The following is a 25,038-nucleotide window of genomic DNA, read 5'->3' on the forward strand; positions in this document are numbered from 1 at the left end:
TTTAAGAATAACTTTTATTCTTCCAAGCTTTGATAACCAACAAAAGATATTCTCCTTTCAAGATTTAATACAGTATATGTAATATTTTGTTCATTTTTCCTCCTCTCCAATAACTGGCATATTTTCAGAGGGCCATGTCCCAACACGTGCTATTAGAAACCAAACAATGGATAGTGTTCAAGAAACTACAAACTAATTCTAAGCAATTCTAAGAAAGAGAGAAAGAAAGAAATTCCAAGAATTAATGAAGTATTAATCAAGTCAAAGGAATCACCTACTTGCATTATCCACAGGCAACTTTTCAATAATCCTTACATTCATTAATTTATTAAAACCATTTTCATGGTACTTTGATGGCACACATGTTAGGGTCTTGGCATTTGGGATACAATGATAAATAGTTAAGGCCCTCAGTGGTAGGACTTTGTAGTTTTAAAGGGAGGATAGGCCAAAAACAGTTACAGAGTACACTAAAGGAAGAATGAGAGATACACATGAAGTCAGCCCAGAAAGGCCTCATAGAGAGGGAACAATGAACATGGTGGAAGCATATCATAGCAGGGATCAACCACAATTAAAGAATCAGCAGTGAGAAAGGGTATGGAGGGTTTGGGGCATATTTGTGAACTTGGAAAATGGACAACCTTAGCTATTTGGTAACCTAAGAAGAAAAATTTCCTTAACATGATAAAAAAGACATCTGCCAGAAATCTACAGTGAACATCTGACTTAATAATTAAACATTAAAAGCCTTTCCATTAGAACTGGAAATAACACAAGGATACTCTTTATCTGCTATATGACACAGTTCTGCATGTTCCAGTCAGTTAAATAAGAGACAGAGAGGTAGAAGTGTAGATACTAAAATTGAAATAATGAGATTTTTGTTGCTCATGAGTGATCTAGTTTTTGTCCTAAAATATCTAAGATAATCCCTTTTTCATTTAAAAATACCAAGAAAGTTTAATAAAGTGATTAGATATAATGTCAACTTAATTTTAAAAAAGAAACAGAATAAACACCTACACGAGAGGGAAAATATATTAGTGTGTACTAATATATAATAACATATAAAATATATATACTATACACACATTAAATATATATACCTATATACTCTATCCATGTATATATATATAATATATAGTCCATGTATATATATGATATATGATATACAGTAAATATAAGATATATAATATATAATATACAATATATACAATATACTTATACACTCTATCCATGTATATATAATATACAATAATACACATGTATATATGTACTATAACACACATAATACACAATATATAATATATAATACTATCATGAAATGCATAAAACCTTCACAAGAAGAACTATAATGGGATTCCATAACAATATTATTTTGACAATTTTATCTCAGTACATGCAATACATGCAATACAATTTCAATACCACATTCCAAAAGGATTTTTATTAACAGAACTTGAGAGGTTAGCTCTAAATTAGTCTGGGGCAGTAAAGGTAACCAGGAAAATTTAGAAAAGGAAGAATAATAGTAGAACTTAGATATCAAAACAAACAATCAGCTAATATACTTAAAATTATGAGACATGAGCACTAAAATAGCCAAGGGAGGAGGGGGTGAGAAGGTGGGGCCAAGAAGATCCCCATACTCCTGCATGGCAGGCAGACGGCTGGCCCTTCCTGACGTGAGGAGCACATGCATGGGGGTGGTAAGAGGATTGGGGGCAGTGGGGAAGGGATGGGTATACTGAGATATGTTCCCTGCCACACATTTGATTTCGTCTCGCTTTTCTGCATGCCTTTATTTGAAAATGCTTTTGATAATATAAACTGTGACACACACATTCACTTTTTAAAAGTGGTCATTCACTGTTCCATCAATCCGACTTTGGGCATTTTTTAAGCTTAACTTCAACTTTCTGGAGTGTGAACCGATTTTGACCAAATTTGACAGAAGACACACCTTATGGCCTATTGGCCTTTGGGTTCGTCATTTTGAAATCACACAGGAGGTAATAAACAGTTTTCTAATCAACATGTATCCCGTAATTTTTAACTTATGTAAATGAAAATGGGTGTAAACATTGTTTACGGTGATGGGTGATTCCACTGAACTCCAGATTCCATGAAGCTCCAGGTTTAATAAGCGCTCCAGGAAAAAAAAAAGGCAACAAAATCAGTTCTAAGGACGCTAGCTGTTGTTTGCATGTTTTTTTTTTCCCTATCAGTATCCTTTAGTAAGAACAAAAATGTGAGGGCCCAGCAGTTGTAAATACAGGACTTAAAATAAAGACAGGACACATGCCCTAGTACAGATGTTGAGTGCTTCCCCTGGACAGATAATCTAGAAGCTAGTGCACTGTCATAAATAAAAACTGATCAGCTACAGAAGCGAGCATGGCCTAGTTCCTAGCGTGACTCCCGTTTCTAAAAATACCACATAGTATAGTTTATAACTAATAAAATGTATTGGTTATATGCAACGGGTCATGGACACTGTCTTTGAACAACCTCTACTTAAACAGCTGCCTTCAGAATCCCCTATTTGCTCTTTGAAGTATTTGCAGTTGTCATGTCATGTCAACAGGAATGATTTGATGGGTTCCTCTCCCTCCCTTCTTCCTTCCTTCCTCAGTCCATCTATTTTGGAGACAGAGTACGTGGCAAATGTCATATTAAGTTCCCCAAGCTGGACGCTATCCTCTAGGAGCCCTGGGTCTTGGGTTGGGAGAAATAAAGGAAAAACACAAGCAAAAACAAAAAACAACAGCTAACCTTTGAGAAGGCACCTTATTTTAACCACATTGCAAAATTTCCAGTTTAGGTCACGTGGGAAAGCAACCTGATAAGCCTTAGAAAAATAGCTTGTTACCATCTGTGTAGGTTAAAACAATAAAGAAATGCCTTGGTTTTCCAACAAACCACCGAAAACCATGTTTGCAAAGGACAAACGACAGGTTCACCCACTCACTTCGGCTTTGGCACGATGCGCACAATACCTCGGGGCCAGACCTGAGGAAGGGAATGGCTTAACAGCAGGCATGAACAGGAGGACAGCCAGGCGAGCTTGGTTTTTTCCACCTTGTGCCACCTCTGTCTCCACCTGTCCTGCCTCCTTTTGCTCCCAGGAACATGAAGCACCAAAAAACCAACTGCTGTCTGACAAAGTCATGAGCGTTCTTTTGGTTTGAGCTTTTGGAAGAAAATGATTTCTTGTTTGTTTTTTTTTTTTAATTAAAATTTACACACACACACACACACACACACACAGAAATGGGAGAAGCTGCCTTACATTTCTCTGCTGATTAAGTAGGCAATGTCCAGAAAAATGTAAAGAAAGAAACTCACTAACAACAACAACAAAAATGTCACTCATTGCTCTGTTATCCCATATCCTCTGTAAAGCCTCACTCCCGTTACAAACTTGATCACAGAGATCACGGGCCCGGCTGCCCGTGCGATGTGTAGCTTTCAATGGGTAAGTGGTCAAGAGCCATAGTCAAGAGCCAAGGTCAAGAGCCACAGTCTCCTGGCTCTGTGTATCTTTCTTTCCAGACTTAACCACACTGCACAGCAACTGGCTGTCAGACGTCCGTCTCTTCCTCTAAATCACGTCTTTCTCTTCACTGTGCTATCAGTGTTTCTCTCTACCATCCCACCAGCATTCAGGCACGCTGCTATGGCCCCCATCTTTGAAAAACAAACAAAAACCCTCCTCTGGCACACATTCCCCTCCCACTATCACCCCTTTCCTCTCCCAGACCTCAGCAGACTTGTCTCCTTCTCCCCATCTCCAGTCTCTATCCTTCTCCCCGGAATCCAGGTGATTAGAGTTCCCATGCCCCCTGACCCAGCACTCTTGTGAGTAGGTCCACTCATCCAATAGTCTGCTCTCTGCTCCCACCTTGCCTGACTACACCCCTCTTGATGTTTCCCCATTTTACTATTCACCTTTTTCATTCTCCTTGGCTGGATCCTGAACACTTCCTGGACGTCTTGGTATTGGTATGCCTCCTCTATACTCTCCCTGTGCTCAAATTTCTATTTCCCACTCTGGCTTCTCCCATAAATTCTAGACCCATACATACAATTGCCTAGTCAATATCTCCATGTGGATGTCTAATAGGCAATAGACCTGTCCAAGATATATGTGGCCAAAACCAAACACCTGATTCCCCATCCTTCAAACCCAATACTCCCCTAATACTAAATTAAACATCACCTTCTTTTATCTACTTACTCAGTCACAAACCCTTGCAACTAAAATATTGCTTTCTCTCAGATTCTAAATTATCCATCTGCATTTTTTATCTTAAAAAATCTTAATCATCTTGCTCATTTTTTTGTAGGGCCAGGATGAACTTTTGCTAATTCATTTGCTTAGTAATGGTATATGTTAATTAAATATAGGAATGTGTCACTGTTGCGCTATACATGTATCTTAAACATGACCATTCCTTTAACAAATCGAAGTACAATGTCTATAAAATAGTTGACATCATCGCCCCAGTTCAACAGGCTAAGTCAGCAGACGTTATTTTTTTAATTTTTATTATTTATTGGTGGGGAGGGGCAGAGGAGAGGGAGAGAGGAATCTTAAGCAGGCTCCACACCTAGCGCAGAGCCCCACATAGGGCTCGAACTCATGACCTTGAGATATGACCTGAGCTGAAATCAATAGTCGGATGTTTCACCAACTGAGCCACCCAGATGCCCCCAGAGGAATGTGATTATTGGGAAAGGCCAACCCACCCTGAGTCCTGAGGGTCCCACATACTCTTCCAGGGGGTGCCCATGATGCAGGGCCTCAACCACCTTTACCCAGGCCATTTCCAGGGCTGCATTTGCAACAAGCAGCATCTAAAGATGAGGCAATGTCACCCTCAAGACAAAGAGATATAGATCCTCCCACTCAGTGCCTGTATCCTGGAATGCAACCCACTGCATGCATGGATATCTATCCTGGGTCCTCCGTCGGGGAACCTGGAGTGCTTGGAATGCTGACACAAATGAATGTGAAGCTCTGGCTACTACTTTGGCCATGAGTAATAAAGCCCTTTGTCCATGAAGCAGGGGTCAGGTATCTTCTGCAAGCATCCCTGGAAATTCTACAGCCAAGTTAAACTTGTTAACTTGCAAATAAGGTAAAATCCCAGATGCTTCCAAGATCTGGACAATGACTCACGATAGACACGACACGGATCTGCAGTGGAGGCACAAAGAGATTGTCCTGTCATGAATTCCAGTTAACCTTGCTACCTGATGGGCTTCTAGATAACCACTGAATGGATTTCCAGAATTCAGGGGGTCTGCTCTATAATAAATAATAAATAATAACCAGATTGTTAAAGTGTTCTGCAATCATTTTTCTTTTCAAAGAAAAGAAACGTACATCGAAGGGCATTCTTTTTCTTTCTTCTACTACCATTTTACTTAACGTCATAATTAAAACAGCAAATCATTAGGTTAAATCATCAAATACTATGTTTACATACCAATTTCCTCTCTACTGCCTGGGAGGAAGGTACCATTTTCTGAACCCATAGAAGCTCACAGAGGCTGTTCTGGACAATAACTATCAGAATATCAGCCAGAATCTCAGCCCAGGACAGCTTTACTCCAGTGTCTGTGCTCTCTACTATGGTACTCTACCTCGCCCCCAATCTTTAATATAATTTTATTTTATTTTTTAATATTTTATTTATTTATTTGTCAGAGAGATAGAGAGAGTACAGGCAGGCAGAGTGGCATGCAGAGGCAGAGGGAGAAGCAGGCTCCCTGCAAAGCAAGGAGCCTGATGTGGGACTCGATCCCAGGACACTCAGATCATGACCCGAGCCAAAGGCAGCCGCTTAACTGACTGAGCCACCCAGGCTTTCCTTGAATATAATTTTAAAATGAGAGCTTATGTTTTATGTAACATTACCAAAATTATCTAAAAGAAAATGAATTCACATGCCCAAGGAATCAGAATCATTTACTCATTCAGTATTCCATAAGCAAGACTGTATTCTGGTAACATGTTAATATGTTTCAGCAAGAGACTACTTTCTTAATTATCAGCATGATTCAAGGAATGTTAAAATTCTCATTATAAGTCTAGGTTTCCAATGATAAACCATATGTCATATGGAATGCTATTTTAGAAGATAGTACTAACTCAACAGTATCAGGGATAGGAGAGTTCATTGTACAAGAAATACTGAAATAAGGGGAAAAGACACTTAGACATTTAATGATAGATCCATCAATATAAAAGCTGTCACTTGAAAAAGAATGCATAACCCTTAATCAGAAGACAAAATGTTATGCATAGATTATGAGTAATTATTTCTACTCTGTTCATAACCCATTAAGTATTTTCTTTCAGGCTTCTTTCCCTGAGTTCCTTAATTATTGATGTATTCTGGAAAAAAATATCCTTTCCGAAGGGAGTGTGTGTGTGTGTGTTTGTGTGGGTGTGCACGTGTGTATTCATAACCCAGAGTCTCATAAGAGCCAGATTAGTCTCCAATCTATGCCCACAAAAGGGTGGGACAGACAAGAGTGACAGGAAGATTATAGTATGAATGGAACTACAGAAATTCCTCTTCCCCACAGGCATCAGAGAGAGCTTCGCCAGATTATCCTTAAACCTAATCCGGAAGAGAAGACCGCCCGGGGAGTATGGTTACACACTCTAAATACTGACCCCCCCCCCAAAATCTCTGGAGGGTTAATATGATATGTTTATGATACCAAATATAGCCAATAAGTCTAAGCTATTCTGTTTGCGGCTTGTCTTTTTTCATTTGTCACATCAAAAATTCTGTTAAATATTGCTATACACGCTATTCATTCTAAGTGGGTGTGTAGGCTTTAAAGATGAGGAATCCAGATTTCACCTATATCTTTTGGTCACTTTACAATTCCCAAAAGCCAAGATAGGAGTATAATAAAGAGACTCTGTATTAATCACCTATGCACACAATTATTGAGTAATAATATACCTTTCTGCAATACTTTCCTTTTTCCTATGCTATGTTTCATCTGATCGTAGAAACGTAATTTTCTGTCTGTTGAATATACTGACTGAAAAATTTGAGCTTGTCTTTTGTACGTCCTCTCCTGAATTACATCTTCCTATTTAGTCATTTTTACTGGGTTTTACAAATGCATGTGTCCATGAGGTTGGGGGAAGGAGTCACTTCTGCCCGGCAGATATTTGAGAAACACTTGGATGGATAATGGCCACTGATATATTCATCTCCAAATGACCCAGTTCCTAGTTACACTAGACCGACACGGTTCTATTTTTGTATTTGACACCTTCAGTTCTGAGAGCATGGAGGAGTCCAGGGCACTGACTAAACCTTGGCAGGGCTCGTGGGGAGTGCTAAAGGACAGGGCAGCTGGCCTAGGAGAAGCGGCTGAGACACTCACCCCCACCTGACTTTTCCCCTCAAGCCTGATGCCCTAGGATGCTCCTGAGAGATTAAAAGGCTTGAGGCAAAATGGATTCAATGTGCCATTTTGCCTCAGGTAAAGTACAGGAGTAACAAATTGGATGACTTTTTACAAGGATCCTATAAACACTCCAGTAAAAAGATAAAGACAAGGGCATTCACTTCTCCTCTACACCCAGGTATCTCCCAAAGTATAAGAAGTACATGGGATATTTGAACCAAAACTAGCATGTACTACTTTAACTGAAGCTATTACTAACCATGACCTGGTCAACAATGTCTTCTGAGTGAAGTCAATGGAGGTCAGTCGGTCTCAGCTTGTCTGTGGGTCAGAGTCCTAGGCTCAAGTTCAGCTTCTGTCACTCACTCACGTGTACCCTTGGGTCTGTCTCCTTTCTCTGTTTCAGCCTCACGGGGCTCATTCTCAAAGGTCTGTTGTGAGGATGAAATGAGATAACACATACAGAAGAGGTCTTGTCCGAGTGCCTGACACAAGATAGCCATCACTGATGAGTACCAGCAGTGGGAAGGTGCTGGTGACAAAGACGACAACAGTAAGTGGCCACTTCTTGACTTAGGATAGGGGCTCCCGAGGCGTTCTTCTCCTGGATTCCTCACACAGGACAACCCACTGTCCCCAGCCTGGGAGGTGTCAATGATGAAGGATGAACTGCTTTTTGGGGAACTGATCAGCGGAAGGAGAAGGAGCACAGTGAGTTACAATACTGAACTCTTACTATGCAATTTATTTACAGTTAACACCAAACTGGTTCCTGTTTCACCTTTTACTATCTGTGTAGACTTGGGAAAGGCACTGAAGCACAGGCTCAGGGCCTCAGTGTCCTCATCTGTAATATGGGAATAATAAAAGTGACTCCTAGAGTTCTGTGCCATAGAGTTGTTATGAGGATTAAATGAGATAATATAAAAAGAACTTAAACCTGAGTCAGGCAACTAGAAAGCATTCTGTGATGAACTATTAAACAAAATTTGTTTAAAAAGTACCTCCTAAAGGGGTGTCTGGGTGGCACAGTCAGTTATCACCTGCCTCTTGATTTTGTTCGGCTCAAGCTGTGATCTCAGGATCACGGACCCCTGCATCTGGCTCTATGCTCAGTGAGGAGTCTGTCCCTCTCCCTCCCTCTCTGTCCCTCCCCCAGTCCCCATCTCTCTCTCTCTCTCTCAAATAAATAAATAAATCTTTAAAACAAAGAATAAGTAAATAAAAAGTGCCCCCTAAAAATAAATAAAATAAAAATAAATAAATAAAAAGTACCTCCCAGTTCCCCCTTTGTCGTCAAAACTTGCCCTCAGGCTCCCTGGCTGCCTTCCTCTTCTCCCCAGTGTCTTAAGTTTGGGCTGCCCTAGATACCAGTTCCTGGTCCTGTGTACTGGCTTCTTGGATGTATATTCACTCTCTTGACCATCCTGTCCAGTTTCAGCGCTTCAAACGCCAGCTCTCGACTGCCTCCTGAACTCCAGACCCAGTACCTTGCCTCCCACTCATCCCTTTGCTTGTAGGTCTAATCAGCACCCCTAACTGGCCATGCTTGTAAACCAAGTTCCATCCTTTCCATCCACACCCTTCCCTTCTCATGTGAAAGGAAGTCTGTCCTCCCAGCAGCTCGGACCAGAAGCTCTGGAGTCCTCTGGGATGGCTCTTTCCCTCACACCCACGTCTACCCCAGTGGGGAATCCTGTAGGTTCGACCTGCAGGATGGATTTGAGAATCTCAGTCCTTCTTGGGACCTGTTTTGCTTGGTGGCTACACTGGCCTCTGCACTACATTTTCCATGTCTATCCTGTCCTCTTAGCAGACTGTTCTTCAGTGTCCAAGGTGATCCTTTTACAAAGTCCGTCAAAACACATCACGCTTCTACACAGAACCCAATGGCTTCCCTTCCACTTGAAGAGCCAGCCCCTGCATGGACAGTGTGGCCTTATCCTATCTAGGACCCCAGAGTCTCATGTTCATCCCCATCCCTCCAGCCACACTGGCCAGGAACATATTGCCTGCATACCTTTGGTCCTATCAGTCTGGAATGTTCTTTGGCTTAGCTATACTATCCCCCACAAACTTTTACTCAAATGTCATTTTTTCTCCATTGCTTTCCATGACAATTCTATTTAGAAGCGCAACTCCCCCCACTCACTACTCTGCTTCTTGAAACACAGCACCTTTCACCTTCTTATATACTCTATAATTTACTCACTTCGCATGTCTAGTGTCCAGTATCTGCCATCCCCTCTGGGATGTAAGTTCGCTAGCGCAGGGATATTTCTGCCTTTTGTTCACTCATAGATCCCAAGCCCCCAGAGCACTGTCCAGCACATAGCAGGAGCCTCATACATATTTACTAAATGGGTATCTGCAAAATAGAATCTCCTAAGGGCCGGTTTGTCACTTAAAGAGACTGATAGGCAAAGTCAGACTGATAGGTTAAGTCACTTAAAGAGACTGATAGGCAAAGACCCAAACCTGTGTTCTTCCCACCACACTTCCTGCCTCACAATACTAAGCATGTAGTCACACATCCCACCATCTCAAGGGACACACTGCTATGCCATCAACTAATGTCAAATTGCTGCTGGAAGGTCATCACACAAGTAGCATTTAATGAGTATATTTACTAGGTCAGGGAGTGACACAAATGACAAGGATTAGCGAGCTCGGTTCCTTAGTTTCCACTAGTAAGCTTAGATCACTAAGCTGAGTTTCCTTAAATAAGAATTCCTGCATGGGAGCCAAGTGACTAGATTGGATTCCCTTGGGCCCCAGCACAATCAGGTGACACCAGGAAGCAGCATTTTCCCAAACATCATGACTACCAAAGCCGCGACACACCTCGGCTGCTTGGCCTCCTGTGAAAGGAGTTTGTTCTGCGAGCCTGAAAGATCTTGTCTCCTCTCGGTAACCGGAGAGACTCTGCTGAGAGAGAAGCTTACTCACCAGGATGAAGACAGTAAAGAATATGACAACGATTGCAGCTGTAATGAACAGCTTCTTCCGAGGAAACACAGCAGCAGGGAGGAGAAACACGAGCGCAAAGCAGATGGCACCTCGGAGCCCTCCGTAGGCAATGATGAACTGATCCTTAAAGGTCAGGGGAATCGTCCGGAACCAGTTAATGACCTGAGTCAGGACAAAGACACCTGAGAACGAAAAGCAAAACCAAAGAAAACAGAGTGTGTGAGGCCAGAACATGAAACCAGGAAGACTCATTCTCTGCACTTCTGTGACAGGGCGAGGTGTCTAACGAGCCCCACAGTCTCTCCCCTTTTCCTCTGCTCACGGGCGCTTGTTGTTCCAGGGTTACAGGGGAGAATGGGAACTCAGGGAGGCCAAAAGAGGTCAGTGTGACTTACAGCAAAGTCATGAAGGTACTTGGGGATGAACAGAATCCATGAGGAATGGGGGAGAGGTGAGGGAGAGGGAGAGGAAGCAGCAGCAGCAGCAGATGAAGTAGCCAGCAGCTGAGGGGGGGGACGAGAAGAAGCAAGCCCCGTTCTTCTAGTGAGTGCTGTCGGGTGTTCCTTCGGGAAACAAGCACCATTACCCAGCGCTCGCCAGATCAGACAGAAGGCAAGAGTGAAGCACACGAAGGCCCAGTTCCACTCGTGGTTCTTCCCGACGGTGGACACGCCCATGAAGATGAAAATCAGGGTCTCGCTGACGCTGCTCAGCATCTTCATGAAATACTTGATGGTGGTGTACGACTTCTGAGATACGTTTTCTTCCACATACTTATTCATAGTCATTGCACAAGCAGTGATTCTGCAAGGAGAGATACAGCTTCTATTTAAACATGACAGTGACCCTAATCTGAATAGAAGAGTCTGCACTTAAGAGCTAAGTCATGGCTCAACCCTTCTGCCCATCACTGTAACATCGTTGATGGATTGGTATAAGTGAATGTGATTTGCATCTTTGGAACCCCACTGTCTCTGAAGGACCTCGTCATTACCTATGGCTGGAACTTCTCAGCTCTGCCCAGCTTTGTAGCCCATGGGCATCGGCACCTGCCAGCATCACAAATGGAACAGGTCTGCGATATATTCAAAACCCGCTCTCCTCCTGTAAAACCAGTTTCATCTTCTCTATCGCTCTGGTTAGTGCCTAAAATGCTAAACTTGAAACTGTAGTCTCCTTGGCCTTCTCTCCCTGCCACACCTCCTCCATGTCCCCCACCCCCACCATCTCATTGGTCACCAATTATTTTCTACTCCTCATCCCGAGAATCTCTTGGACCCACTTACTCTTCCTTTATCCCAACACCTTAGTTCCACCTCTGGAAAATTCACAACATAGTTATAGGCTCTGAGATCAACGAAAGAACAGAAACCCTTTTTCCTATTCCCCCAGGATCTTCAAAACTCTGGGACCACAGAGCTCTGATTTCCCCTCCAATGGAATTTATTTTAATAGAGCACCTGTGCACACTCTGGTAAGGGAAGGGCCCTCAGGTCAAGTCCATGCTCCTAGGTTGGACGTCTGAAAATTTTTACACTCTTCACTCAGTGGACAAATCCAGTTTCATCTCTTACCCCATCTCCAACCAGCCTCACTTGTCTGTAATTTCCCTGCTCTTTCCTATCTTCTTGCCTTCCTGTGGGCATACGCTCCTCTCTGTCTGAAATGTTACCCCTGCCCATCTCAAATGCCACCTACAAAGGGAAAGTCAGTATGAGCTTGGTGACGGCTCATCCTAGGTTCCATCTAAAGAGACACCGATGCTAGACACCAGCTGTAGTAACATTTTTCTAGACATGTATCCTAAGGCAAGGGAAATACAAGCAAAAAAAAAAAAAAAAAAAGGAAAGGCTTAGGGACTTCATCAGAATAACAAGTCTTTGCACAATGAAGAAAGCAATCAACAAAACCAAAGGACAACCTACTGAGTGGGAGGAGATGACATATCCAATGACATATCCAATAAAGGGTTAGTATCCAAAATATATAAAGAACATATACAACTCAATACCCAGAAAACAAGTAATCCAATTAAAAAATGTGAGCAATTGGGCGCCTAGGTGGCTCAGTTGGTTAGGTGACTGCCTTCGGCTCGGGTCATGATCCCAGAGTCCCGGAATCAAGTCCCGCATAGGGCTCCCAGCTCTGTGGGGAGTCTGCTTCTTCCCTCTGACCTTCTCCTCTCTCATGCTCTCTTTCACTATCTCTTTATGTCAGATAAATAAAAAAATCTTTGAAAAAAATGTGAGCAAGACATGAACAGACATTTCTCCAAAGATGACATACAGAAGGCCAATAGGCAAATGAAAAGATGCTCAACATGACTGATCATCAGGGAAATGCAAATCAAAACCACAAAGAGATACCACCTCACAACAGTTAAAATCAAAACCATAAGAAACAACAAGTGTTGGAGAAGATGTGGAGAAAGGGGAACCCTTATGCACCATTGGTGGGAATGCAAATTGGTGCAGCCACTCTGGAAAATAGTATGGAGGTTCTTCAAAAAGTTAAAAATAGAGCTACCCTATGACCCAGGGATCACACTAGTGGGTATTTACCCCCAAAATACAAAAACACTATTTCAAAGGGATACATGCTCCCCTGTGTTTATAGCAGCATTATTTACAATAGCCAAAATATGGAAGCAGCCCCAATGTCCATCAGTTGCTGAACGGATAAGGAAGATGTGGTATATACAAACAATAGAATATTATTCAGCCATAAAAAGAATGAAATCTTGCCATTTGCAATAACATGGACTGAGCTAGAGAGTATAATGCTAAGCAAAATAAGTCAGAGAAAGACAAATACCATATAATTTCACTCCTGTGTGGAATTTAAGAAACACAAAAGCAAAGGGGAGAAAAAGAGAGAAAAAGAGAAAAACCAAGAAACAGACTCTTAACTATAGAGAACAAACTGGTGGTTACTGGAGGGGAGGTGGGTAGGGGGATGGGGGAAATAGGGGATTAAAGAGTATACGTATCATGATGAAAAAAATTAAATAAAAAAATAGAGACATGTATACTAGGAAGCAAATGACTTCATTATCAGAAGGCATTCTAGAATGAAGGAAGACAGAATTTGAGTGAGCTGTCCGCCTTCCACTGAGTGATCACTGTGCTCTAAGCCAACCGCTGGTCATGATCCGTGAAGGTTTCCACATTCTCCTCATTTCAGAGCTACAGTGACCCTAAACATACCCCACCCCCAACCACTGCATGGAGTCCTCCTTACCCTGAGAAGATTTCTGCTACTTTAGGAAAATCTTTACTTTTAGGAAAATCTTCCTACTGCAAGCAGACGGATAGGCAGAAGAACACAAACATAAGGGCCCTCTGAGTAAAGACCTAAACGGGTAATCATGCACCCATTTCACTGTTCTTACACACACACACAACATGTCTCTTTATCCGTGTGCCCCTATTAAAAGAAAACAAAGACCCGCACCAGGTCGGGAACCCTGAATTTAGCCACAATGTCACTGGCCCCAGAATGAGTGGGTACTTCTTTGAGATTTATATGAGGGAGGAATGCATAATTAACGTGGTTCCCAAAAGAAAGAGTGCCTTCTTAAGTCAGCTAATAAAATTCAGCAACCACAAACACAAGGCAAGGCCTTTGAACAGCTGAGGGCTTCTATAATAAGTCACCCTTTATAGCTCCCCTGCTCTGCGCCAGGTTCTCTGTAAGCACTCTGTGTGGATTATGCCAGTTCACCTCATTACAAACCTCTGAAGCAAGTTCTGTTAGCGTTCCCATTTTACAGATGAGAGAACAAAGGCAGGCAGAGGCCACTTATCCAACAGGACTGCTAATAAAGGGTGGTGCCAGGAGTTTGACTCAAGCAGTCTGACTCAAAGCCTGCGCTGTTATAACGCACGGTCACCTCAGCTGGGGAGGAAGTCTCACTCCTCTGCTAAGCCGTTGCTCAGCCTTTCTCAAGTACAAGCATGTTTGTATTAGTTCCCAATGGCGGTGGTAAGAAATTAGCCAGAACTTAGTGACGACGACGAAGATTCATCATTGTGTGCTTGCAGAGGTCAGCAGGCCAAAACCACTTGCACTGGGCTAAAATCAAGGGGCTGATAGGGCTTTGTGCCTTCTGGAAGCTCTTGGGGAGATAGTTCCTCCCTTTTCCTAGTCTGAAGCCTGCTCATGTGCCTTGGCTCAGGAACCCACGATCCCAACCTCTGCCTCCTTGGTCGTGTCTTCTGACGGTTGACCCTCCTACTGTCCTCTCTTCAGTATCCTTGTGATTTTATCCAGTGTCGTCTCCCCATGTCAAGACGCTAACATAATCACACTTGCAAAGTCCCTTCTGCCATGTAAGGTAATATACTTGCAAGGAGGTTCTGGGGATGAGAATCTTTGGGAGCCAGTGTTCTGTGGATCATACCATTGCTGGCATTCCCCTCCCTGGCGTGGTGCCCACAACCAAGTGCCTGTCTCCTGAAGATGGTGGCCAGAGTTGCTTGAGTGTGCTTGGCGACGGAAGCTGACAGACGCTCTGTCCTGCTGGCTCAAATCATAGGCTAGACCCTCCACCAGCAGACGAGAGAGACTGAGGAGAACAGGAGGGCCCAGTGGCACCTCTCTGAGTGAGCCTACATAGGGCATCATGCCAGCCCCCACTGCCATAAAAACCATTTGTTCACAATGGTTCCGAACATCTTCGTCTTTCATAGTTTGGTTTAACTTTTCTTTAACCAGACTTCGAAAATTAAGAGTTGCCTGATACAAAGTAATGAAGGCAAAAGCCCAACTAAACTGATTACCAATCTAAAGCAAACTGTGTTTTATCAAAAAAGAAAAAAAAGATATATACAGCAACACAAACTAATGAGCCTTTCTTAAATGTTATCAGGCTAAAACTTTGTAACAAAAACAAATTCTAATGGTCCTATTACTTCCTGAAATTCTCTAATGCCATGCAAAATGTGCCTCTAAATGATTTTATTATAAAGCATTTAAGCTTAGAGACAAATATAGGAAATAAGCACTGAAGTACCCACTACCTAGTTCTTTCTAATCACTTTTTTTTTAAATAAAACATCAGCTACAGAGTTGAAATCCCTCCATTTTTCATACTACCCCTATATCCCTCTCTCCCTCCTGGCTTCAGATTATTTTTAATCATTCAAAAAGTGATTTTTAAAAGGCTGGAGAATATTGTTTTTGTGACTATGATAAACATTTCCCTCTAAGAATCCGTTCCCGTCAGTCACTGGGCAAAACGTAAACCATTCAGGTGAAGAGTAACCTTCAGTTCATTATATGGTCATCAAGTCAATAAAAATTTTACTTGGAAATTATTGAAAAACATAGCTTTGGTGTAAGAATAAAAAAATAAATAAATGAATATTGCATGAATGTCCATGGGATCAATTTCCCTCGCTTTGTGTCCTTAACGTGACACCAGCAGCGATGCTCATGTCTGCCAGATACCACGCTGTAACTTAAAGCTATTTCCTACCAGCACAGTGAGAGGCTGGAGGGAGAAGAATGCCCCTGGTGGGGACCAGAGGCCTCAGTATCTGGTAGTGCCCCGTTCAAGAAGCCTGGGGATGTCTATGACATTGATGCACTCTACGGGCTGGGGACAGAAGGTCCAAACGTCCCTGCTCTGGTCTGTCCTCTACACACTCATGCAAAGACCAGGAGGTGTTTTCACTGTAAGAGGTTTTTGTCGTGGTATACTCTGACCTGAAGTCAAACCCCCTCACTGCAGTAACATCACAAGTACACACAATGAGGGAGGCAAATGCAACATAGTCTCCCAGAAGTAGAATAGAATAGAAACCTTCTCTCCCCCCTCTGCATAAACCATCATCTACAGCTGATGGTCTTGGCACCATAACTTTGCTTCTTCCTCATTTTTCTAAAGGAAGCACAAGAAACTTATGAGGTGAGAATGGTGTTGGCTGTTGCCTGACTGTCCTCAGCCTCACAGGGTCTGAAGTGCCTGGCCAGGAGTGTCCTTAGGTACAAGCTCATGTTCAAATGTTATCACAGTAGCGCTGCATTTCCAGAGAAGTGAGATTCCTTCTTCCATCAGCACGGACACCCATGAGGATTTCAGACCTGAAATCCATGGCTTCTCATTCTGAACATCCCTGAGATAGATAATACTCACATCAAAATAATAACCTAAAGAGACTCATTACATTTTAGAAAACTCTAGTTGACTTTTTTTCTTTTTTAAAGGTTTATTTACCTGAGTGAGAGAGAGAGCACATAAGTAGGAGGGGCAAAGAGAAAGGGAGAGAGAATCTGAAGCAGACTCAGCACTGAGCAGAGAGCCCAACGCGGGACTAGAACTCATGACCCTGAGATGACGACCTGAGCCAAAACCATGAGTCAGATGCTCAATCAACTGTGCCACCCTGGTACCCTCTAGTTGGATTTCTTAACCCTGAAGGGCCTTCAATTTTTTTTTTTAATTTTTTTTTTAAATTTTTTATTTACTTATTTGACAGACAGATCACAAGTAGGCAGAGAGGCAGGCAGAGAGAGAGGAGGAAGCAGGCTCCCCACTGAGCAGAGCGCCTGATGTGGGGCTCGATCCCAGGACGATGGGATCATGACCCGAGCCGAAGGCAGAGGCCTAAACCACTGAGCCACCCAGGCGCCCCACCCTGAAGAGCCTTCAAATAGAGGACAACTGGCCTTTAGCATTTGCAATAGGACCTTATTTCTATTAACCTATGTCACTAAGTCTTCCCCCCTCTTCCCATGCACGTCTCTCTTTCCTAATCTCCATATTTGGCCAATATGATTATGAAGGACATTTAATATCAACCAACATTTTCTTATCATCTACTCAGGGGCAAGTTCTGTGCTAGGGTCTAGAAAGATAAAAGTAAGTAAGACACAGCTTCTACTTTCAAGGGTTCAAGGTCTCAGAGAAAAAGGGTCACAAAGATATCATCGTGGCAGAACAGTGCAAGGGTCAGAAATGGGATTGGGAGTGCAGGGAAGGAAATCATGACCTTTGCCACAGAAGGGGGTCCATTTGAGTCACATCTCCACAGCTAAGTGAAGAACTCGGGAACCAGGAAGAAGTGAGCCAAGAAAAAGAAGCGGCCATGCGCAAAGGCCTTAAAGAAAGAAACAGGCTGGCATATTCAGGCAATGGGGAATGATTTTGGTTGCCAGAGAAGAGAGGGATGATATTAAGCGACAAGGATGAAAGGAATTAGTGGCTAGATAATGACAAATGACGCTGTTATGTTACCTTCAGGAGTTTCCACTTTATTCCATAGGCTGGAGGGAAAACGTGAGAGATTATATCTTTGCTCATATAATTAATGTCTGTTTTCCTAACCCAACTGGTAGTTTTAGGAGAAAAAAAAAAGTATTATCAATGCTTAGCGTAGTGTCCAGCAGATGATTAGCGTTTTTCAACTCAATGACTATATGGACGAACTGTTCATAGGGACAGTGGTGTGGTATGGCCAGATTCTGAGTTTTAGAAAGAGAACTCTGCAGGAACTATGGAGAACAGATTTGGAGGGACACGAACCTAGAGGCTGGAGTCCACTCATTTCTTGTAGTGGCCTGTCATTTTGTTGGCAAAATCCATGGTAGCACCTATTTGGCCCCTACAGTATCCCAAAACGCGTCTGTGTTTTTGACAGGTATTGCTTCCACTCCATGGGGCCACATGGAGGTAAGGTATGTATAGAATTCACTGGTGCTTTCTGCTTTGTTATTACCTTGCCTCACGTTACGTTTTAACATAAATGTATGGTGATTATCACCAATTTAGAGACCGAGAAGCTAAAGCCCTATAATTAGGGGTTTTTGCAGTAAACCAGCAATTGAGGTTTTCTTCACCACTATGTCATGCTAAATACAGCATACAAGAACTTCACGCCAGCTAATACTATCTCAGCAGAGTCTTCCAAGGGAAAAACAGACCTTATCTTTAGAGGATCTGTCATTTGACTATTTCTGAAGAGAAAAATTCCAACAAAGACTTTTCTCTGTACCGTTCCATGATGCCATCTTGGCAGTCCATGAAGCCACTCTTCTGTAGACATTCAGTCCCTTCTACCAGAATGTATGCTCTGAAAGAGTGGGGCTATCATTCAGCCATGCTTACCGTGGTTGTCTGCACGTCATGGTACCAAGATGCGTGGTCAAATAATACTGACTGAGATTAGTTTAATGAAGACCCTGAACCTTTCATTTAAATGGCTGGGATCTGTAGAACCAAAAGGACCAGCATCAATACTGGAGGCTGGTCGGAGACAGCAGATCTCTGGTTATGAAGATAAAAAAATATATCCTGTCTGTGTTTATGTACATAGGGTGATGCCATGTCTCAGTGAATTTGGTTTCTAAGTACAAGTGCTTTCATTTTTTTTCAGAAGGGGTCAATTCTCTAATTTCCATTCCCAGATTAGGAGATGCTTTCTGTAATCTGAACTGCTTGGAATATGAGTTAAACAGATAAGAAGAATGTTGCAAAATTCTTCTGCTCCCATTCTACCTCTTCCGTGTGAACTGAAGAAAGGATGGACCCAACTGTAGACAAACACAGTCCAAAGAGTAGCTGTATATTCTCGGTAAAGACTTTGCCAGATATGAAAGCACACCCCACTAGTCAGTGTCAAGCATTAGCAATGATGAAGGTCAATTAAAAAGCTTTCTCTGTATTGATTAAAGCCAGGTCTTGGGGGGACTCAGGGTGAATTGGATACTCTCAGAATAAAGTATTCACTCATGAGAAATAAATTAATTATTCCAGGGCATGAATTTGCCATATCATGGATTGCCTCTTCTAGAAAGCCTAACAACCAAGAGGAAAGTGAGTTTAACATACGAGAAAATACAAACAAAATTTTTGTTTGTTTTGTTTTGTTTTTTGAGAGAGCAGGACCATGTGAGCAGGGTGGAGGCAGGGGCAGAGGGAGAGAGGGAATCTTAAGGAGGCTCCACATCTAGCACAGAGCCTGACATGGGGCTTGATCTCACAACTTGACCCTGAGATCATGACCTGGGCCAAAATCAAGAGCTGGACGCTTAACTGACTGAGTCACCCAGGGACCCCCAAGGCTTGTTTTTAAGGGAGGATCCAAGCATAAAAACTGAACCACCTTTCTTAATATAACAAAAAAATAAAAATAAACTTAAACTATTATAAATGCCTGATTATTGAGACAGTCTTGCCCATTTCATGGATTTTCCACATCTTTTCATCCCTTCTCCTTTATAGGCTTTCAACTCAATTCAACTAATGTTTATAGGAGATTCACTAACACTTAGAGCAGTCATGATTCTGTGGAAAGAACACATACAGAATCACAATTCATAGTCACTAGAGTAATGAAACACAAAGCATCAAGGGGCCCACAGAGTCCACTGACTCTAGCGCAGAGTGTTGGCAAAGGCCTTGTGTTTCTTTTGTAAAAGTATGGCTTTTCTAGAACTACTAGAAATCCTTGGAAAAATGTAAATGCCTGAGCCCCATCCCAGACGTATTGGAATCAGAATCTCCGGCTGGGGCCTCGGGTTCTGTGTATGTCAACCACATTTCCAGGTGATTCCTAAATACCTCCAAGGTTGAGGAAAGCAAGAGGGGTTATAGGCAGAGGGTTCAGGGGAGGAAGAATGAATGAGGGAAAAGAGGTGAAACTTGAATGATTATGTTGACAATTTTACTGAAATCTGAAAATAAGGGCCAGTGTGAGATGCGAGGACTTAATTATACTTTGCCACCTATCTTCTGCTTCCCTTCTCCCAATTTCCATGACTTGGTTCTCGGAATGGGTTCCATCTTCTCTTGCCTGGACTTACATGTAGGACTCTGCACACGTTCTTTCCCTGGCAAGCCCTCACCTAGGCACCTTCGTCCTGTTGTCAGCAGCTCCTCTCTCTCCTCCTGCCCAGACAGTGACTGCCCCAGTCCTGGGGCCCAAGGCCATGACCATCAGCTGTTACCCCAGAGCGCTATGGAAACACTGGTAGTTTTCTGTGTGATGGCATAAGAAAGCTTTGGAGGCACTCCAGTCCTTGCTGAGAAACAGAAATACACTGGTGTCACCTCTTTGCTCAAAGCTTCGAGTTCCCGATTGCCTACAGAACAAAACAGGGCAAGACCTGGCATCTATCCCCTTTCTCACCACCCTGAGGTTCGGTCCCCCGGAGGTAGCAGAGCTTTTCACCTTTGACCCGCCACCCTCAACGCACAGTGCTCTTCATCACTGAAGCTTCAACCCAGTCTATCACCCTCCAACCCTCACTCTGCTTTACTATAAAGCACTGAACGTTCCTCATTAACTTGTAGGCAATGGAGACTTCCTTCTTCTGGTACTTCTCACACCGCAGAGCTGGTCATGTGACACGGTCTGATCCAATCACAGTTCTTCAAATCCCTGAGCGAATCGCAATCCTTCCTCTGAAATTTCTTTTGACAGGAGCTGACAGAGTGGAACCCCTGCACTCTTTAGGGACAAGAGTCACAGCGATATAAAGCCCAATCTCTATGTGATCCTTGTCTGATGTTTTAGAGATGCCTGTCCTATCAGAAGGAAGCCATCGCACAGAAGAAGGTGAGACACAGAGAAAGAGAGAGAAAGGTGGTTCTGGCCTGGGGTCCCACAGCCCCAAGGCCAGATCTATACAAGCCCTCATCAAGAGTTGATTCCTGTGAGCCAATGAATGTGGTTTGATTTGGGTTTCCCTTGCTCACACAGAGCCTCCCTCTACTGACTGAGCTGGGCTCCTACTTACAAGGACCCCAGGTGACTCGACTGTGAGGGTGCATGTGGGAAAAAGAATCTCGGCCACTTGGCCAGGTCCCTTGGGAACATCAAAAAAGGCCTGAGGTATGACTGATGGAGAAGTGGCAGCAGAGGGAGAAGACACATTGGGAGAGCACACTAAAGCTAGAGCATCAAGGGGAGCGACTCACGGCTTCTCTGTGCCAAAGAAACCAACAGAGCAAGACTCTGGGGTGGCACCAGGCTAGCTTCCTCCCCACTGCCCCAAACAGGCAGCTGCTGAGAAGTACACTCATGTTTGTTAAAGTGAGGTGAAGGAGAAAAAGGTTTTCCTTAGGGCACCTATCCTGTTCTTGAAGGAGCAAACTGTGACTCCCATAACTGAACTCCCTGACACACCTAAGGGCAACACCAAAGCCCTTCAGTGAAAAGGGTCCCAAATTATATCACTTTATTCATTTGTTATTGAAAAGAAATCTGCAAAATGCATTTCACAAAATGAAATACTCTTTCTGAGAGAGAGAGAAGAAAGAAAGAGAGAGGAAGAGGGACTGGGGGGAGGGGCGGAGGGAAAGGGAGAAAGTGAATCCCAAGCCAACTCCACACCCAGCACAGAGCCCAACACGGGGCTCGATCTCAGGACCCTGAGATCATGACCTGAGCTGAAATCAAGAGTCGGGTGCTTAACTGACTGAGCCACCCGGGCACCCCAAAATGAAACTCTCTTATGGTAGCATTTATTGGGTCAGCTCTTTTTCATTTTTATGCTGTTTTCAGTTACCACCTGTGTAACTGAATTACATACCGCTCATGTGGTTGAGAGTTCATGGACTGTATGAATGATATTCTCCATACAGGTGATTCTGATAATGTTTTTAATGTTTTTTTACTTATAAGAAGATGAGTCATGAAATATATTCTTTTTAACATTGAATAGTTGTAGTATCAGTTTGTGAAAAATACAAACTAGCCAACCCCAGAGAATCTGTTTTAATGGACTGTGCTCATTCCTATAACTATGACAACTTTTCTCAGGGAGATTCCCTCCCTTGGCCAGGTTTTGAAGATTTTATATTAAAACCCCTAAATGTGGATCTTGGGTAATGTTTTTCCTTTGTTCTCAGTGGCTTCTGCCCCTCCCTTCAGTTATTCCTCTCATTTTCTAACTTCCTGTAGTCTCAAAGAAATGTTCTTTATAAACAGCATGATTAACATCAATGAATGGAATGCGTTTCTGTTCTGTTTTCTTCTCCATCTTTTTACGTTCTATTTTTTTTTCTTTTACTTCATTAGAGGGAAGAAAACATATTTCAACAAGCCTTCAAACATCCAAACAGCAAAAACTAACCATGAGCGCTGGAGAACAATGTTGTCTATCAGAAATATAATGCAAGTGGTACTTGTATTTTTGAACTTTCTGGTAGTCATGATTAAAAGTGTAAAAAGAAACTGCAGAATTTAATTTTCATACTATATTCATTTAAGAACTCAACAAATCTAATTTATTGTCATGTCAACATGGGAGTTTCTACAGTCTTTTCCTACTAAATCTTAAAAATCTGATGTATATTTTAAACTTAGAGCACATCTCAATTTAAACTAGCCACATTTTAAGTACTCAAAAGCTACATGTCGCTGATGGTCACCACACAGGACAGCACCCAGGGAAAAGGTGACAGGCCACTGATTCTTCTCCTTTTTTCAGAAAAACCAAGCAAATGCTATGGTTCATGTGTTGAACCTATTTAATTAAACAGCTTAAACCATAAAAATAAATCCAAGTAATTTTATGAATCAGTTACACTACTCTGGACAAATATTGCAGGATCTCACTCATGTGAGGGATCTAGAAAAACAAAACAAAAAAAAAAAAAAAACAAACAAAAAAACAAAAAACAAAGTCATGGGGCACCTGGGTGGCTCAGTCAGTTAAGTCTCTGCCTTCAGCTCAGGAGCTCAGGTCATGATCCCAGGGTCCTTGGATCGAGTCCCACATCAGACTCCTTCTTCAATGGGGAACCTGCTTCTCCCTCTCCCTCTGCCTGCCACTCCCCCTCTCTCTGCCTGCCGCTCCCCCTGCTTGTGCTCTCTCTCTCTCTCAAATAAATAAATAAACCCTTTAAACACACACACACACACACCCCAAAGTCATAGGGGCATCTGGGTGGATCTGTTGATTAACCATCAAACTCCTGGTTTTGGCTCCGGTTATGATCTCAGGGTCATGAGATTGAGCCCCACATCAGGCTTTATGCTCAACACAGAGTCCACTTGTCCCTATCCTTCTGTTTCTCCCCTTGCTCTTTCTCTTTCTCTCAAATAAATTAAATCAAATCTTTAAAAAAGAAAAAAAAAAGCCGTAGAAACAGAGAGTAGACTGATAGTTATCATGGCCAGAAAGCAGGGGTGAGGGTTGTGGGAGGGGAAGAAGGCGGGGAAATGGGTAAATGTGGCCAAGTGTAAAACTTCCCCTGTAAGATGAATAAGTTATGGGATTTAATGTACAGTATATGACTATGGTTAATAATACATTATTGCATACCTGAAAGTTGCCAAGAGAATAGATCTTAAAAGTTCTCACCACACACACACACAAGGGTCACTACACGAAGTGATGGATATGTTAACTAATCTAATTATGGTAATCATTTTGTAGTATATACATATATTAAGCCATCATGTTGTACACCTTAAACTTACACATGACAATTATAAAACTAGGGGGAAAAGTTTTTAATTTCAAATTCCCTTCTTCCTTTTCTAGTTTCACCCTGCAATTTAGGGCAAGTTGTACAAAAGGAAATAAAAGACATGTGAGTAGTAATAAAAAATAATAAGCTTTTCATTTGTTTGTTTTTACTGCTCCCTGAATACGCCCAGAAAATTAAGGGAGAGATGATTTATTTTCTCATTATTTAACTAATTTTCCTGCCTCATTTTACTATCTCCTCCCAAACCCCCACCATTTAGCATTTGTGTCTGAGGTGGTCATACAAGATTTTAAAGAGGTCAGTTTGGGCCAGAGTCATAAGTGAAGGCATACACCAAAATCAACAGTAAAGCTTTGTTTTGCCAAGACAATAGAAGGTATAATGAGCCAATGAAGAGAGCAGAGGTCACAGAACTGGAGATCTAAGCCTACCATTGGGGTCCCCTCTGTCCTCCTCTCTAAACTCTCTAACTCTCCCTGCTCTTCTTCATAATCCAAAGGGTTGACGTTGAAGGCCAAGTGGCACCATGTATTTGGATGTGTGTTAGAACCATGATGCTCAGGTTCTGAGGGCTGGAGCATGACGTGGCGCAGACTGATATAGCAGAACAAAAGTATGGTCTGAGCTTCCTCCCACTTCATCTCCAGTCCCACTCCAGTCTCTCCATCCCCCGTAGAAGCGCCCCCGTTACAAATGCCACGTGCTGCTCTTGAGAAAATGGACCCATCACCTGGAGCAATGAAGGATATTAGAGCTGGAGGCTCTTCCTGAAAGTGTGTTCACTAAAACTCCAAGCATCGAAGCCTGAATAATTTTCACTTCGGTAGGTTAGACAGGTAGATGTGTGTTTTGGAATGAGGACATGGTAAATTTAACCGAGGACGGATGCTTGTTACCTGTGCTATAAAGATTGGTTTCCTAGGCCTGCTTATTCGGCTGAGAGATGTTCTGTGTAACTCTGAGGTATAGATTAGAACCCTGGGACAAGAATTAAAAAGTTGTTTTCTGTTGTTGTTGTCGTTGTTGTTTTAAAGCTCATTCACAATCAATTGTGTGTTAAATGTTACTATCTGTCATGAACCTGCCAATGTGTACGTGTCAAACAGCTGACATCATACAAGAAACTAAGATATGCTGGGTTGTCCTGTAGGAATCTGAAATTAATGTTGAAGAAG

The 25,038-nt window shown here is 42.5% G+C and overlaps 1 protein-coding gene across 1 annotated transcript in view; it reads right to left on the reverse strand.

The window, feature by feature from the left end:
• Positions 1-25,038, reverse strand: part of SLC9A2 (solute carrier family 9 member A2) — a 98,575-nt gene that overhangs the window by 23,859 nt on the left and 49,678 nt on the right. Inside the window, exons 4-5 of the mRNA XM_080813993.1 lie at positions 11,006-11,223; positions 10,399-10,601 (exon numbers count right to left, since the gene is read on the reverse strand). Of these exons, the coding sequence (XP_080670119.1) occupies positions 10,399-10,601; positions 11,006-11,223 (421 nt within the window). The remainder of the gene's footprint in view (positions 1-10,398; positions 10,602-11,005; positions 11,224-25,038) is intronic.

This window comes from Martes martes (assembly GCF_963455335.1).
Source record: "Martes martes genome assembly, chromosome: 9".
Classification (NCBI taxonomy): domain Eukaryota; kingdom Metazoa; phylum Chordata; class Mammalia; order Carnivora; family Mustelidae; genus Martes; species Martes martes.